The 17,238-nt window shown below is 36.6% G+C and overlaps 1 protein-coding gene across 1 annotated transcript in view; it reads left to right on the top strand.

Moving 5' to 3' along the window:
- The first annotated feature begins 8,126 nt into the window (after positions 1-8,126).
- The window catches only part of CNTNAP4 (contactin associated protein family member 4), a 238,622-nt gene continuing 229,510 nt past the window's right edge, over positions 8,127-17,238 (top strand). Inside the window, exon 1 of the mRNA XM_067315163.1 lies at positions 8,127-8,211. Coding sequence (XP_067171264.1) covers positions 8,127-8,211 — 85 coding nt within the window. The remainder of the gene's footprint in view (positions 8,212-17,238) is intronic.

The raw sequence follows: 17,238 nt of genomic DNA, 5'->3' as shown, positions 1-17,238 counted from the left end.
CATAAATGTTTGTAATCAGAAGTTAATGCTGCTTTAAGCAAACTGCAGTGGGAGCTTGTCATGAGCTATTTGTGTATAGAGAGACACACTTCCTGGAGGATGAGGAGAAGGATGAGTGTGCAGTGGAGTAAGTATTGAGCACTAGAGCAAACAAAGCGGAACTATGTGGTACTGTGTATTAAACCAACTGGTTAATGCTTTTTGTTGTTGTTTTGTTAATAGTGTGAGAAAAGTCTTGGTAGGAGTAAGAGGAAAGAATAATAGCTGGAAAAAGCTGCTAGGCACCTCTTTTTCATTAGCATCTTGTTTATCATCCCAGGACTTTGGAATGCTGTGTCTCATGAGATTTCCCCAGATCCCAAATTCCCATGGATCTTTCATTCTCAGACAAGAGTTGGTCTGGGTTCTTGATGCAGTATTCAGCACAAAGGGCAGCCTAAATAAGTGAGTGAATTTGTCCAGTCATGTCTATAATAATAAAAAAGCACAAGAAGAATTTATTCTTTTTGGTTTTGTATAAAAGAGAATCATACAAGACAATTGCTCATTTTACATTCAGAATGAGACAGCTTTTGCAAAGGCTTGATAGTTTCCTGGTATGGATGGGGAGAAGTACTCCTGTGGTTGCTAATCTTGCTGTCACTGCTCATTTCCCAAACCTCTCTCCCTCACAGGCTCTGTGTCGTCCAATGAAATAAAGGCGGACCACCTACCTTTCACATACCTACAAAGAAATTCTGCTCCTTCAGGAGATCATTGTCCTATGCAACAGCTAGCTCTCCTCTGTGGTACTGCCATATTAAGAGCTGCACATAATATCATGTGATGTATATACTGTTAAACCATAAATAAGTAAACCTACACATAGAAGCTAGAGACTATTCAAGCTGGATATTTCCATGTATATAATCTCTATAGGGCTGCAACAAAAGAATGAGGGTGTTAAGAACAAAAAGAGTAATGTGTTTTTTCTTTTTATTATGCCTGGAAAAATAATATCTCAAGGAAAAAAAAAAGAAACAAAATAATTTTCCTTTAGAGAAATGTGTGTATGTCTAACACGTTGAACAACGTCAACATCAGTTAGCCTACAGTATGTAGAGTCTGACCCTGGTCTGTAAAATCTTGTCCAGATCAATGAAACACTGATTATTTGTAGCTTACCCTAAGCGCTGACAGTGCAGGTGAGACCTGCCCATTCAGTTTAGAGTTACTTGTGTTTTTGAGAAAGCTGAGTCCCATATCTGTGACCTTGTTCAACTTGCGCAAGTCTGTTTACTGCCTTTCTTCTTCCATATTATCTCCCTGTTACACATTGCTTCAACAAAGCACCAGATTTGTATCCTAATACAGTCACAAATTCTGTTGGCAAAAGAACAATTTCACACAAATTAAGATAGGGAAGCCATATTACATGGCTTTTTCTCCTAACATTGAGGAAATCAAACTTGTATAAGTTATATCTCATGTTATACAGCAACTAAGCCCTTGTCTGCTTTCCACTAAATTTTCAGACTTTGAACATGAAACTATTACATATAATTAAAGTCTAATGGTGTTGCAGTTTGTTTGTATGGTCAAAACAAATTTTACATAAACAACTTACTCATCTTTACCTTGATAATATTTTTACTTCAAGGAGGGTTTTCTTTTGCAGAGAGAAATAAAAAATAGGCTTTTTATGGTATTATAATTTCTGCTTTTTTGGCATTGAAATCTTGATATACAAGGCTTGATACACAAAGAGAGCTAGGCTGCATCTGCTTAAACAGGTGCAGACAGACTTGAGCTACAGTTCTCATACTTTGAGTAGACAGACACAAGATAGCTCCAGGCTAGATGCTTTGTAGTCTTATTTGCATTAGTCTGTGTAGACATATCCTTGGGCATAATGAGAACACACAGCTCCACATCTGACTTTCAGGTGCCTGAAAGCTGCAGATTTCAGCCAGGCGGCTACGCTCCCTATCTTGTGCACAGAGGGAGTCAGTTGTGAATGGGACTCGCAGCAACCAGAGCCCTCTGGACAGCTACCTGAGTCAGCCTGTGTGAAATAATAAAGTAAGAGAATTATTTTAATATTCTGTTCCTATTGAAGTCTTAAAAGGTTGATTCTGGGCTAGATGCCATACCTGTATCAAACTGTGAGGCAGAGCCCAGAACCTTCTCCAAGATTTAGTTGCCTCCTTCAGAAAATGGAGCAGGAGTTTTTCCTTTATTTGAAAGAGTTTCTAGAATTTCTGGTGTTTGAGTCATCATCCAGGGTGTGTATCTTTGGTTCTGGGCTCCTTACTGTCCCTGAAGATTCAAATCCATATTTCCAAATCTGGCACAACCAATAGCATAAAACCAGGGAGAGGGATTCTCTGGATCCTTTATTCTTGTCAGGCCCTTTGGCTCCCACTCCATTCCTAACCCAAGAAGCATTACTTCCCTGTTTCTACTGTAAATACCTCTCTGATGCATCTTACAATTTGTTTTTTCAATAACTCGACCATATTGGTAGCTTAATAGTCAGCTCACAGTTGGCTGATTAAAGTAAGTCCTCTCCGTTCTCCTTTGCTTCCAACTTAAGAGCTCCTAGCTTACAGCTGCATTTATTGTTGTTGCTATCAGCCTTAAATAATACACTTAATGCATTTTTTACCATTGCATGTTGTTTAACTGTTATTCTTCAGCAAGGTCATCCTGTGCTTTGTGTATGATTTTGTAGTCCTTTCCTACATTGACAATATCTTCCTGAACATCTCCCAAATCGCGAGCCCCATGAGCCTGTTCCTAATATTTGCACTGTAGTCATTAGTGAATATATTAAACAGGATTCAATCTTTAATGTAAGATTGACCTTGATACCTTTTCAAGTTTCTCATTACCTTCTATTCTTATTCATTGCCACATATTCTTTGCTAAACTCCATCTTTTCTACCTTATCAAATATCTTAACTGTATCACACTATGTCAAATGCATTCTGTGTCCAACATCTACTACATTTCCTTCTTTTAGGAAGGAATCAGTTATCAAAAAGAGCTATCAAGTTAACCTGGCATGATCTACCAATAGTAAATCCATGTTACGTTTTATCCCCTCACCACCGCCTTTCTTAATTAATTTCTCCTTTAAGTCATGCTGAACTTAGGAGCGAAGCCACAGAAGTAGCTTAGTATCAAGTTCTGCAGTTGTCTTGCCTTCTTTTTCTTACTCCCCTCATTTCTTTTACTTGTGCAAATTTTTCTATTCTCCTTGACATGTGAGACTTGTTACAAATGTTTATTAGCAGGTGCATAATTTCATTCTTCAGTGTCCTGTACTGAAATTGTAGCTTCCTGTGCAGGAACCCAAGGGGCACAGAGTGTCTCCTGAATAGGGATCAGAATTCCTGAATGTGAACTGAGAAGATTCAGGGGGCTAAAAAAAGGTGTTTTCACCAAGCCTTTGAAAAGCTGCCTCCAGCAGTTTCACTGCATCCTCCTGGGAAGGGAATTGGAGTGATCCTACAGCAGTAGTCGACATGCTGCCTGTGCAGGCCCACACTTTGTGCCGTCCCTCAGACCCACTATTGCAAAAGTGATCAGAGCGCCCAAATAGTGCTGTTAAGAGAGTGAATTCTTACATGGGTTTATCTTGTGGCTGAACCGAGCCACTTCTGCTTACATGAATTATGTGTCATGTGAGGAAGAAATAGAATTTTCATTCCTATTGAAATCAGCATCAGGTGTAATATTTGGTAAAATGTTTTGTTCACAGACAGCTCCCCCCCCCCCCTTTTTAACCAATGCACCCTGAAGAGGAACTTGCAGCTTTGCAATCAGTGGACAAATTGTACAATTCTGCCCCTACTGGAAAAAAATAGTGCCAAGACTGATAGTTATACTGTCTTCATTTTTGACAAGCATATTTTACTCTATGCTATCCTTATTATAAAGATCAATGTTTACAAAAATATGCTAAAAAATTTTATGTGAATATGAATTTTATTTGGCCTTACAAACAGCTAAAAAGATACCAAACCTTGTAATTAACGTATCCTATGTAATGAGTCAGAGAGGTGTTTTGTCTGCTCATTTATTTTTTGTTTATGTTTGCTATTGTGCATTTTTGCTCTCTGCAGTCTAACAGTTACGAGGGTATTGTTCTGCAGGGTTGGTAGCAATGTTGGGAAGCAGATTTTACATGCTCTTGAAACAGTCCACTTTGCATTGAAAGATACGATTTGTTCCAGCTGCATTATATGACTAGATTGCTGTAAAGAGAAATCCGTAATACCATTAAAACTGCAGCAGGTGGCACTAGAAGGAGGGTTAACCAGGGCCACCAGGAGGGGATCAAGAAAACAGAAATAAATGGGATAAAGACAACAGAAATGTTTAAAACCTGTGTATCTTTCCTTCTGTTCTCCTGCAGTAATGATAAAGTGGCAGAGTTGTTTGGATATAGAAAATACAGGCTTGGTGGAGCTGGATTAGTGAAAGGTGAGATGCAGAAGGTAATGAGTGAATAGCTAATTTCCACAGTTTGGTGGTTAGTTTCTGAGGACTTTATGGGGAATGAGGGATTTACTGGGGAGGATTACAGCAAGTCAGTGTGGATGCTGAGAACTGTGCATGCATCTGTTCTTGCATTTCACAAACAAATAATCTATTATTATATTTGCTGTCATTAAATATAGTGTAGTGAATATCTATGATATTCTGAAAATGACAGTAATTTTTCTCCTGTAAAGCTGGCTTTCTGACAGAGCACAAGGAAGTGCTACTGCTGTGCTATAGCTGACTACATTCCTATGTCTTTATCATCATTTTAAATTGCCTTACAATTAATAAGCACATTGGAGTAGTATCAGGAGTATGGTTAGCATGAATTTAAAAGTGCTTTCTCTTTGTAGACAAAAAGTCACAGGGAGAAAAATTTTAAAGGAGAATTATATTTCTACTAGTTTGAGTTTGCTTAAAAAAAAAAATAGGTGGAGGGGCACTCTGTAAATGAAGGTTGGCAATACCCAAATCAAATATTCAAACTTTGATACAGACAAATTTTGCAGATGATTTAAGTGTGAGGATGAAGCTATATAAAAATAAGACAGTCACTATTTCAGGGAACTTGCAGTCTTTCTGAATGATACATATATGCAGATCACACTGGGAAAGATCCTGTATCAGACCAATGGGGAAAATGCTACATTTCAAAGAGATAAAAGTGAATAAGGTTTCTGGCATGCAGGAAAAATTTCAAAAACAAAAGATGAGAAAGCAAACAAAACACTGAAACAGCGAGGGAAATAAAAGGGGGCAACAGGAAGACTAAATAGTTGTAAATAATATATACAGCCACATGGGAATGGGGAAGACTTGTCCAAGTCCCACAAAGAGTGTCTCAGAAGTTAATGACAAAACTGGACACTATATGGGAGAGAAGTGGGAATGGAGATGCTGGAATAGAAAGATAAGATTATTTGAGCAGAAGCATTTCATTTATGTAGGAGAGAGATGTGTGATGATGAAAAGGCAGAGAGGAGGTTGCAATATTCTAGGTGAGTCAAACCATGCTATTTTGTATGCTTTCTAGGTACCATGGATTCATCCTTGGATAAAGATGATGATTAACATGACATTCCAGATACTTGCTGTTCTATAGAGTTCTGAAAGTCTGTCTGTCTACACATAAACATACATATACATTTTGGCATATTATTTTGTTGTATCAATAAAGCTGACTTTTCCACACTTATAAACGTAGATTGCATCCATTTGTATATTTACTTGTAATTCGGCCAACAAAAAAAAATGCTGTGACCTCTCACTGTCAGATGTGCCTTTCTGGTGACTCTAAGCTATATTATAAGACAAATATTTACCCACAATGGCACTGGCAATTTTACAGAATTTGCATTACATTACCAGAATAATAATTCTTCCTAATTCAAAGCCCTAGGGCTCTTAGAGCTAATCCTAAAGCCCTTGCCAAGATTTTGTATGATATTTGTCCTATTTTTTAACAGGAAATTTTGTCTAACTGCAGAGCTCAGGAATCTCCGATGGGTTATTCTTTAGAATTGGGATGCAGCAGAAAGAATATTTTTATGTTCACATTAATTTAGTCAGAAGGTCAATATTAATTCAGGGAACTAAATGACAAAGAAATCCAGCTTATAGACAGGATATTATATGGTTGAACTAAACTCCAGGAAGAAATGTAAGCATTTAAGGAAAGAAGTCTGAGACCCAGAAGGCCAGTTCATCCATGCTCTCTTTAATATAGTTTCTCCATGCTGCTTTCATACAAATAAAAGTTGATATGGAGGTTAGGGAGGCAGAACACACAGTAGATTGTCATTTTAACTTCTCATGAATCTTTTTGCCCAATATGGTCACTTAGAAATAGGCCTATCTAATCTTAACCATGCTGATATGCTATTTTAAATGGAATGTACCCAAAAGTTGCATTAAGCACCTTTCAAAGGTTTTCTGTTGTTTAGCATTTCTGATTTTCGATATTTTGCCCAAGCCATGCATACATTTTTGTAAAACCTACATTAGTGTGGCTGAGGTAGTGTGAAATGAAAACTCTTCTGATTCTTCCCTCTCTACTTGAATCAGAGGATCGTTCAAGGGCTTAGGAAGTTGATTTAAATAAGCAACTGAAGTTCAGAAGCTTCGAGGGGTTAATCCACATTTCCTCTCTGTTCCACTGGTGTTCCTAGCATCAAACCATTCTACACCGCAATATGCATTAAATTCCATCATCTCTACAACATGCAGAAATGAAACTCTGCAGTACCCTTAATGTGCTTTCTAGTGGCTGACCTATTTGGGTGGAAGGACCTGTTGGTATTTCTGAGCTTCAAAGCTCTCTACCTGAGGCAGGAGGACAAAATTTGGGCGCTGAGCTGAATTTGCAAGTGTTAAGTGTGCTGTTTACGCACCTCAGAGTAACTGTGAATATCCTTATTCATCATTTTAGTAGTTTCTGACAAAATCTAAAGACCGTCTATACAGTGGAAGCTCTATGGAAACAGTAGTGATGAAAGTCTTTAGTGCAGCATTAGTATGACTGTAGTTCTCATTCATGTCGGGAGGACACTAATAAGAAGCTTATTTCTCTTACTTGGAGGACTGTATCTTTTCTGTAGTTACCATTCACAGCAATTTAGCCCATTTTGCAAACATACTTAATGACCTAAAATTCCTCTGAAGTTCCTCATTTCTGAAGTGAACTGTTTGCCCTTATGTTGCAAACATTAGGACAGTTTAAAGATAGCTTCCACTTGGTGAAAGGATAGAAAATAAAATGTGTTCTGTTTTCCTATTTGGGGGCTACAGTTTTCTGGAAAAGCCTGTCACAATCTTATGTTTATAATATAAATGTTGTGTTTTATTGGTTAAGATTGTAATTCTTTCATGTTGTTATTAACGACAAACCTGACCAGAGAAATTCATGGTGCATTTTGCTGAGAGGCAGCAGATCATTCAGTCCTGTGCTCACTTTGTAAGTAAAAGTACACTGTTCTTTTACTGGTAAGCCTAGGATCTCTACTGCATTTATAATCTGTTCATTCAAAAATGCAGAACTTCAGCAGTGGAAAGTGGACAAAATTACCACGCTCAAAAAATACGAGGAGCAGCAGCATGCACAGCTAATTCCTCCTGTTATCTCCCCCCTCCCCGTCTTAAAAGCTAATGGCAAAGAGCCGGTCGCGGGAGCACCCAGCAAGCGCCTCAGTGCTCATGTGCTGCCTGCTCTGTCTTATTGTCTGGCTTTCATCACAGCCTCCCATTTCCTAGCTTTCACCACCAGGGGTGTCCAGGACACGCTAGGAGAGCGGCGCTTCAGCAAGCGGAGCCGTATAGGCTAGGCTAGCAATTTAGCCCTGAGTGATGCTGTGAAATCGGAGGAAAGATTCTCGCTGCAGCTCTTCGGGGATTGCTGTTGTTAGGGGGAGAAGCAGATTTGGAGGTGGGCATGCATGTGTGAGAAGATGCGGAGGGCAGCTGACTGAGGTGTCTGGCCACTGGGAAACACTGCAAGGAGAGAGAGGCAGTGCGCAGAAGAGGCGAGACTAGAGGACTGAAGTATAGAGCAGCTGTTTCCTAATACTCTGTCTCTTTTGGGTGCCTCAGTGAATGTGAACATGGATTCTGTCACTGAAATCTTCCTGAAGCTTCTGGCTCTCATAGCTGTTCATAACTGGAACATGCTAGTGGCAGGAAATAAATGTAAGTATTGCATATGGTTTAAAACTCAAACCAGAGTGTTTTGAAAACTTCTGGGATATTTCATCTGCCTTTAGAATAAATATTATTCTTGAGAGAAATGCTTACTGCTTAGAAATCATAACAGCAAGTTACTAGGCTGAAAATGTTCGAAAATCCCTCTACAGATTTTTGTTATGAGTCTATGTGCAGCGTATTGCTTATAAAGCTTATATTCTAGGACTATCTGAAAGCAACATTTTACTAAGGAATTGCATGTTCAGCCTCATTTTCATTTTTGTTTTGTGTTATAAGTGCTGCATTTTCCAAGGAATTATGTCTTACAAGGAAATTACTGGCAGATTTCTATTGTGTTCTGCATCAGCTTGGTTTTTAGCAATTTGTAATTTTGCAGGTTGGTATTTGCATCTCTGAATTAAGCTGGCACTCAAATAACTCTGATGAACATTATTGTGCAGTTCAAGAGCAGTACAAATGTAACAGGAAAATGTGGAGAGTGAGACTTTATGGGCTCTGTATTGATTGCTTAGGAAATAATGTGCATGCATGACTAAAGAAGCGAACGCTATCAGTTCTAGCAGAAAGTTTTTAAAAAATGAGTAAATCATAGTTAGCCAGTAGGGTGGTATGGCAAAATAAAGATAGTGATTACTGTGTTTAAGAGAATATGCCCTCTAGAAGGCAAATCTGATGTACACACTAAAATCTCTGGTTTCAGTGCTGAGTTGTATTAGGGTTTTTTTTATATTAGAAAAAAACTTATCAGGAAACTAATTTTCAAGGTTTTTCTTATTCAAGAATTGTTCTGAGGTATTCTTGTTCCATTTCAGCTTTAGCAAGCTGAAGGATTTCATTTTGTATACCCATAGTAGAATAGTTGCCTAAATGCCAGATGCTCATAACCTGAACTGAGCGTCATTTTCTCCCCTTCCTGTTAAGGCAATGGCCATGCATCATAGGAACAGGGAGGGCAGAAACAGTGCCTGTTTGGGAAGAAAGTGAACGACAGAGCGAGTGGGAATGGTCAGGAATAACCTTAGAGCCTGGCAGCAGGGGCTAGCTCCTTGGAAAGATTTGAGCAATGACAGAGAAGTTTGAAGTGCTGGGTGGATCTATAGCCTAGGGTTTTGCATATGGATGGTTTGTAAACTAAACATGCTCCCATGAGCCAGCCATTCACATTGCAGCACCAAAATGATCTTGTGCTGTCATTCAGTAATGATATCTCATTTGATACTCAAGTGCATAGAGTAGCCCTAAACATGAATACTAAGTTCCTCTTGTAAAACACCCTGCTGCAATCCAGCCTCAGCTTTAATTCTCTTCATCATTCTGCATTGTGCAGTTTATGAATACATCCATTTTCACAAGACCATGATAATTGAATTGCACATTAATAGCATTTGGCACTATGCACAAAACTAAATCAGTCACTTATAGGAAGGCATATTAAAACCACTGCAAAAAAGACTTGTGGCACACAACAAAGCAATAAAGCACTAGAGGTCACTCTTGCAATTTAGGAAACAAGGTTTGAGGAAAAGAATCAAGCCTCTTTCCAATACAGAATTATGAAGGATAAAACAAATCAGATATGAAATACAATTACTGCTGTTTTTCTCAAATACTTCTCAAAAGCAAGCCAAGCTTAATTACAGTATCAAATGGATGACTTGAATTAATAGATTTCTTTTTCATATTTAAGTCAGCATTTATAAATTTATATATTTTTATTTATGAATAAATCCTAACTCCTATTTCAAAACATCTATCCAAATTGAGGAATAAGTATTCTTCTCACGTTACAGACTAGGAAACTGATTGTGGGGAGAGTAAATTAAAGGACATTTAAATGTGGGGACATTTAAATTAAGGAGTGAGTGTTAACATCTGAATTAGATGAGTTTGACTCATCTAGTGCACATTTCTCCTTTTTAATATCTAATCTAGAAAAATACTCTCTCCTTTTTTTCTTTTTAGATGGGGACATTTGGGTGGGAGAGTTAGTGTGTTTTTAAAGTGACAATTTCCATCTCGAGTCTCAAGCTATGAATTTGGCTACTGCGTTCAGTTTCATAAAATGACCTCAAAAGGAATGGTTTGCCGTAATTACTGATTACAGCAGATACATGTAGCAGCCATTATATACCCACTTTAACTTACTTTATGTCTTTCTTCTTGAGAAGTTTACCAGGAATTGAAATACTTTTCAGTAGATGGTCCTACTATTGGCATTAATGTATTCAATACTTCTGCAAGAACAGGTAAAGTTAAGTTTCCTTGTGCGGATTTTGATGGCTAGATTGTAGAGTAGGCTGTCAATCATCAAAGAAAATAAAGTATTTTTATTCTTCTTCTAAAGTAATCCACCTTGCTTCTTCTTAATTTTATGATTCTTTTTTAATACCAAATGCTGAAGACTTCAGTTTTGCTTTGCCTTTACTCAGACCAACTCCCAGTAAGAAAACACCGAAGTAAAGACCTTTACATTTCACCTTGAAGTGTCAATGCTAATCTTACTAACATTTCTCTAAAGAAAATTTTTTGGATCAAAGATTGATATGTTTAGAATTATTTCTGTCTTAAAGGATCTGCAGTATTCCTCCTTTGAGTAAAAAGACTGTGAAGTTCCTAAGTTATCTGAAGATGACAAGCCCTATCATCTTGATTATGAAAGTTTATTTCTGTTTTTTTTTTTTTTTTTCTGAAAAATAACACTGATGTTTCCTACCAAGAGAGGTAATGATTGCTGCTGGAAACCCAAATCTTTTAAAAGTTCTGTTGCAGTGCTGCTTCATGTTAACTGTTTCTTATGCTTTCTTCCTCCCAAGGAATTACACTTCCAAAGCAGCTGAAAGACATTTGAAATACATGGCCAAGAGTGAGAAAGTATATGAGGTCAAATGTGAGTTTTAAAAGAAGGATCAAAGCAAGTACTCCCATAAAGCTTTTTTCATTGGGGCTAGCAGAGAGTTTTATTTTACTGGGAGCTGGCTCTACCACTGTAAATCAGCAAGTCACTAAATCAGCCTTTGAGAACTTGCCAGAAATTGGCACTCTAAGAGGTGCAGTCCTTTCTCTGAAACTCTGCAAAACTGAAGTGTTGCACAAAACAAAATTAAACCCCCTACACACTTTAACGCAACTGTGACTAAAAATTATTAAGGCTAATTTTGGCAGTGAATGGAAGTAAAAGCAGCAAATTAGGGACTTTTCATATAAATTCTCACCTCTTTATACCTATTTCTCTTTGTAAAGCTTTCCGTTTTTACAGAAGCTTTTATTTTCTCAATTTAGATTTTCGTATTTGTGCCACAATGATTCTAATCTCTATAAACCCAGAAATGCTTATTATTATTATTATTTTTATATCTCTGGGATTTATTGTTAATGCTATAGCAGAAGACCTCTTCTGAAGCTGACGGAGAATGAACGTTAATGATACTGAGACTTTTCATATAAAGAATTCAATGATCACATACCTTGATTATATTATCAGATGCAAGTCATCGTACAAGTAATATTCCCAGGGAAAAGATTACTTACTATTGTAACTTCATTTTGGAAAATGTTTTAGAATTTCATTCTGATATTAATCATCAATACAGAAGAGATTTGTAGACTCTTCTTATTTGACAACTTCATAAATTGCATTTAAAATATAATAAAATGTTGTTTCTCATGAAAAATTTCTATTAAAATGTAGTTCTTTTAATGTTAGTTTGTGGCTGATGTGAAGTGTAGGAGTGGAGAAAATAGAAATGTCCTTAAATTTTGTTTAGTCTCATTAATATTTGTCTTGTGTTTATTATTATCTATATTCCTTCTAAGCCCCATCAGAGATGAGGCTATCTCTGGGCAATTATTTACATTAATAAAATATTACAGCCCTCTCTAGTATATTTTGCACGTTTTTAGTACAGTAATGTCAAAAGCTTGTATTAACAGCACATCCAAACCAATACCAATGGATGCAAATTTATTTCAGTCTTTCAAGGTCAAGAATTCACATGAAGGCCTTGGGTCAGTTACACTGAGTATAATCCACAGTTTGCATCCCATTGCTCTCGCTTTACAAATTCCCTTAAGTGTATTTGTCCCTGGACTCAGTCAGCAGAATGGGCAGAGCAGATTTGGTTATTTTGATGGATATCAGATTGATGGATAGTGACAAGCAAGTAGTAACATTCTCAAAGTAGGATAGAGTCAACTATATCAGGAAAATGTGGTAGATTATGAGTAAGGTATGTTATGCATACCAGTGATAACATTTGCATTGTGTGTTAGGATTCACTGTGTTTTAGTTCAAGTACCGTTTGCCAGTCAGGAGTTACAAAACCATCACTAACTTACTCAGATCTTAATGATACTGCAGTCATGACCTTTCACTTTCTTACAGGATAAGTAGGTGTAAACGTATATCCATATGGATCAATATGAAAGACCAACTTTAACTTGTCTTATCCGGTTACACGTATCTCACAAAATAATGTGTACTTGTATGACTATATATAAAGTACAATGTTTGTTTAGTATTTTATCTGAATGGTTCAACAGTAGAAAGCACACATAATATGACTTGTAATATGTCATATATTCATATCTCTTATACAATATATTTGCCAGTATTCTGCCTTCTAATTCATTTTCTGTAAGAACTTTAGCAGCCAAAACTTAACAGCAGCTTCTAAAAACTTCAGTTGGGAGAAACAAGGCAAATCTCTCTCTCGCCTCTCCTGCCCCAAACAAGCAAATCAAAGAACGCTGGAATGGTGAAGAAGTTACACATCTTTCAAATACTGACTTTCTTTTCTCAAAAAAGAGACCCTCTGCTTTCGTTGTCCCTCACAGGTTTACTGCAGAGTATCTCACAGAACTAGATATCTATTCTCTGGGTAAGTCAGACTTGCTTCTCAGCACTTTTGTATTTGCATTCATTGTTTTTAGTTGCTCTCAACAGCGAAGGCACTAGGAGAGGTGGGGGAAATGAGACCAAACACTCTCTGATTCAGAGTGCTCTGTGTCCTGGAACGAACTGAGCAATTCGTGGGCTTACATGATAAAAGAAATATCAGCATTTAAAATCCGTCATGTGTGTAGGTGCATCCACATGTACACATTAAATTTATTTAAGAGGTTTCTGAAGTGCAGAGTTAAATTTTCCTCTTCTTAGGTCACTTCTCGGTTTTCAATAATGTTATAAAGAGGGATGGAAAACAAAAATAGTAGTGATAAAATTGTTTGTTCTGCTGTTTTGGTAGGTTAATTTGATAATTCTTGAGTGTAAAATACGTTTAACATGTGTATAATTTATAATTTGTAACCTTGACAGTTAGGGCCTGCACATGACTTTAGTTTAAAGATGAAAAAGACATCTGTGTGTTTCAGTATATTGCCATGTATTACATAAGTGTCATAGTGACAAAAGTTACCTCTCTTCACTTGAAAATATGCAATTTATAGGAGATACAATACGCTATCATGATGAAAACAGTTTTGCTTTATTTTTTGTGGGAAAAAAAAATGCAACATCACACTAGGGTTTAACCAAACCTGGTTAATAGAAATTTTAATTCTGCAGGGGTTTTGTATGTATTTACTCATACTTACTTATATATTGTGTGTTAGTGTTTTATGTATGTACACATATAGCATTACAGACTAATGTTTTTTAAAGGAAGACTCTATAATTCTCCTCCCACCAATTGAAACTGGTACCACTCACCCTGACTAATATTTATGAAATGAAGAGGAGTATTGGTCCAATTGTTTTGTTTTTCAGAAGACAGTTTTTACTGTTTATTAAAAATGCTTGTGCTATTTTTTAGTTTTAGGAAAATGTGGTGTGGACTGGGAGGTAAAATTGGTACTTTTTATATTCTTTTTAATGAGTATTTTCTGTGCAATAATTTGAAAAGTGATTGAAAGCCTGGAAACTTCTGAGATTTTAAGTAGATTTAAATTAGTAACTACAGAATTATTATTTAAATACTATACCTACTTAATAGACTACTGAAGAAAACTACCTCTAGGGTTTTAAATCACAAAGGATAGAGGAAAAAATGTGGTTAGAAAAATCTCTCCAGCTGGGTATCGGATAGATTATTAAGTATGTCTCATTACTTGGTAGTGCTCAAGAATAAGCTATTGCTTGTTCCTTGCTGGTAGAGTGTCTGTTTGTTTCTATAACAATCTTTTAGCAATTAGCATATTTACATATGTGGTCTTGAGGGAAAATTAGATTAGAAACACCACGTTGGGATATTTGAATTTATTCTTATTACTTAATATCATTCTTTATTCAGCCAGCAGCTGAAATAGATACTACTCTTTTTCAGGCTTTTATCAGTCCACCCTTAAATCCAAATAAGAAAAGTTTTCCAAAAGACAAGTTCTTTCTAAAAACATAAAGGTCTTTTTTCTATTATATTAAAAATTTACCATGAAAATTTCCCAGTTGCAGGAGGAATAATTATGCTATTTGCTTGGGTTGAACTTCAGTTGGTTGACTTTTTCAGGGTTACTGTGAAAACATACATCTAAGGAAAATTCTAAACAAAAAAACTGAAATCTCAGAAAATATGTGGTTTAAACAGGATGCAACAAATACCGTTACTCAGATACCAAATAACTTAGCAAAGCACCACACTAGGAGAGCACATGAAATAGGTGACTATTAGAGTAGGTCTAGAGGAAAGGACCTTCAGAGGGGAACTCACAACATAAAATCGATGCTGTAAGTAGGCTGAGTTCCACATGGGGAGCCTGAGTCAGTTCAGGTAATTCACCTGCAGCTTTATGCTATGTGTCAGTATCCTCTACTACATTTGATTAGATACACTCAGCATGGACATTCTGTAATTATCTGAAAATATTGAGGAAAGGAGAGGAGAAACTTTTTTTCTCAAGGTAATGCATCATGATAAAGCTCTTGTGATGTTTCTTGTTATGTAATACTAATAAGAAGATGCTAATAAGTAACTGGAAGACAGTTTCATTTGGAACTAATAGGAGCAGCAGAAGGGAGATTTTGTTTTTTCTGAATTTTCGCTGCTTCATTAATTAGCAAAGATGCCTTACTTTTAAGCTATATGATGATTCTGAGGGTTTCTGTAGAGGCACAAAAGTTGGGATTCATCTGTCCAAATTTAAAAATCCAAAACTTGGATGACTCCTTCTGAGCTAGTTGACTCCCTTTTAGTCAATGGAAAAAAAAAAAAAGCTGTTCTTGAAGGAAAAAGTAGTTTATCTCATGCAAAGTTAGTTATCTAGTATAAGTCAGTTGATTTATAAATTTATATAAAAACTTATATATGTATAAATATATATATTTATAAAGCTAATATATATATTTCTATATATATAAATATATGTATATTTGTAAAGCTGATTTGATTTATAATGGGCACTGTAGGACTGCCTATTTCTCATTAGTGATTAGGGCTGGGAATCTAGATGACTAGGTCAGCTGCAGCTGTATAGATGGTAGACATCAAAAGATACATGAAATGAATTCCAATTCCACCAAAATATTCTACTGTAAATACATGTTATAAAAAAAAAAAATACACCATTACATACTGATTTTGTTGTAGAGGAATACTGTGGTTACATCCAACACATTGGTGCTCAGGGTTGAATTCCCCAGACTCTCTTGACTGTCTCTGCAAGCATGCTCTCCTTAATAACCTAAGAGTTAAGGCTGCTCTGCTCTTGCTGGTCCTAGACTAAATATAGGGACTAAATGGGGGAAGCTGGAAATTTCATAGCAGTGAAAGTATCCTTTGCTCATGAAAGGATGAAGTATACTGATATTTTCAGCATACACAATGCTGTTATAGACAGAGTGAAATCAGGCTCCTCCCATTGTCTTAAATTAGCTGGAATTACCCATTTGGCCCACCTGAAACATTGTCTGACCTTTCCACCCCTTCAACAAGCCATGATTTAAAGCTCCATTTTAACCCCAAGCCTGCCAAAAAAATATATATTTTTTTCCTTCTAAAGAAAGCAAAGAGTGAAAAATGGCTGTATTGTAAACACAGTCAGCAGAATGCTACAGCATTTCTTTTTATAAAGGAGTGATAAAACAGATAAGAGATATTAGATACTAGGTATCTTGGTAGTTTTATGGATACTTTAAAGCCTTCTCTGTGTCCAGCACCTAATGATGGTTATAGTCTGGCTGTTATACTGGATAGGAGCTGTTTTATACTCCAAACCAGCAAACTCTAGGTCTTCCAGTAACTTCTTTTCCTGACCAGCAGTCTGGTTGGCAATGGTTTGAAATCATGGTGAGACTTACTTACCATTCTTTTTTTCAAAAAAAAGACAATCTTAAATGACTAAGATTTTTTTAAAAATCAATGAAAAGCACCACTGGATCTCAATGTCTTTATTCAGCTAAAGCTCCTAGGGAAATCAATGGGAGCTTTGCCTAAATAAATATTGAATAAGAGCTTTAGAAAGGATGAACTGAATATTCATGCAGCGGTGATATGCTGCATAGTTTGAATATAACTGGTCTCTTTATTTCCTTTCTATGTACAAGTCTTTTCATTTTGCCATGTTTGGAGTACTCAGATACAGAACTGTATAACAAACAAGAATTACTCATTTGTCCTAGCTGACAAAAAATAAATATGAGGAGAAAAAGACATTTACAATTTTAGCTAGTTCCTGTGGTTAGGGAATTTCTGTGCCTGCAGTGAAAAACTACTGCTCTGTTTTTCTGAGCCAATGGTAACATTTTTGATGATGACTGATTTTAGTTTTCAAGAATAAAGTATCCCCTCAAAAGTTAGGGCTTTCAGGAGTGTCTGGAAATGTAGCAGAGCACAGTGGAGGGTGCTGAGCTCTTGCCCTCCATGTGGCCAGGTACATTTGGTGTCTTCTAGTCTTTTTAGTCTGAATCTAGAATCTGTAGAGCTGTTTTTCAGTAGCACCATGCTAGGAGGTCAGGAGCTTCTCTGTACACCCCAGTGATCCCATTTCTGGGATGAAGCAGAGTCAGTCCCAGTGTCTCTTTGT

The sequence above is a fragment of the Apteryx mantelli genome, chromosome Z (assembly GCF_036417845.1).
Source record: "Apteryx mantelli isolate bAptMan1 chromosome Z, bAptMan1.hap1, whole genome shotgun sequence".
NCBI lineage: Eukaryota > Metazoa > Chordata > Aves > Apterygiformes > Apterygidae > Apteryx > Apteryx mantelli.
Note: the sequence above shows the minus strand (reverse complement) of the source record. Positions and strands in the feature narration are given on the sequence as shown.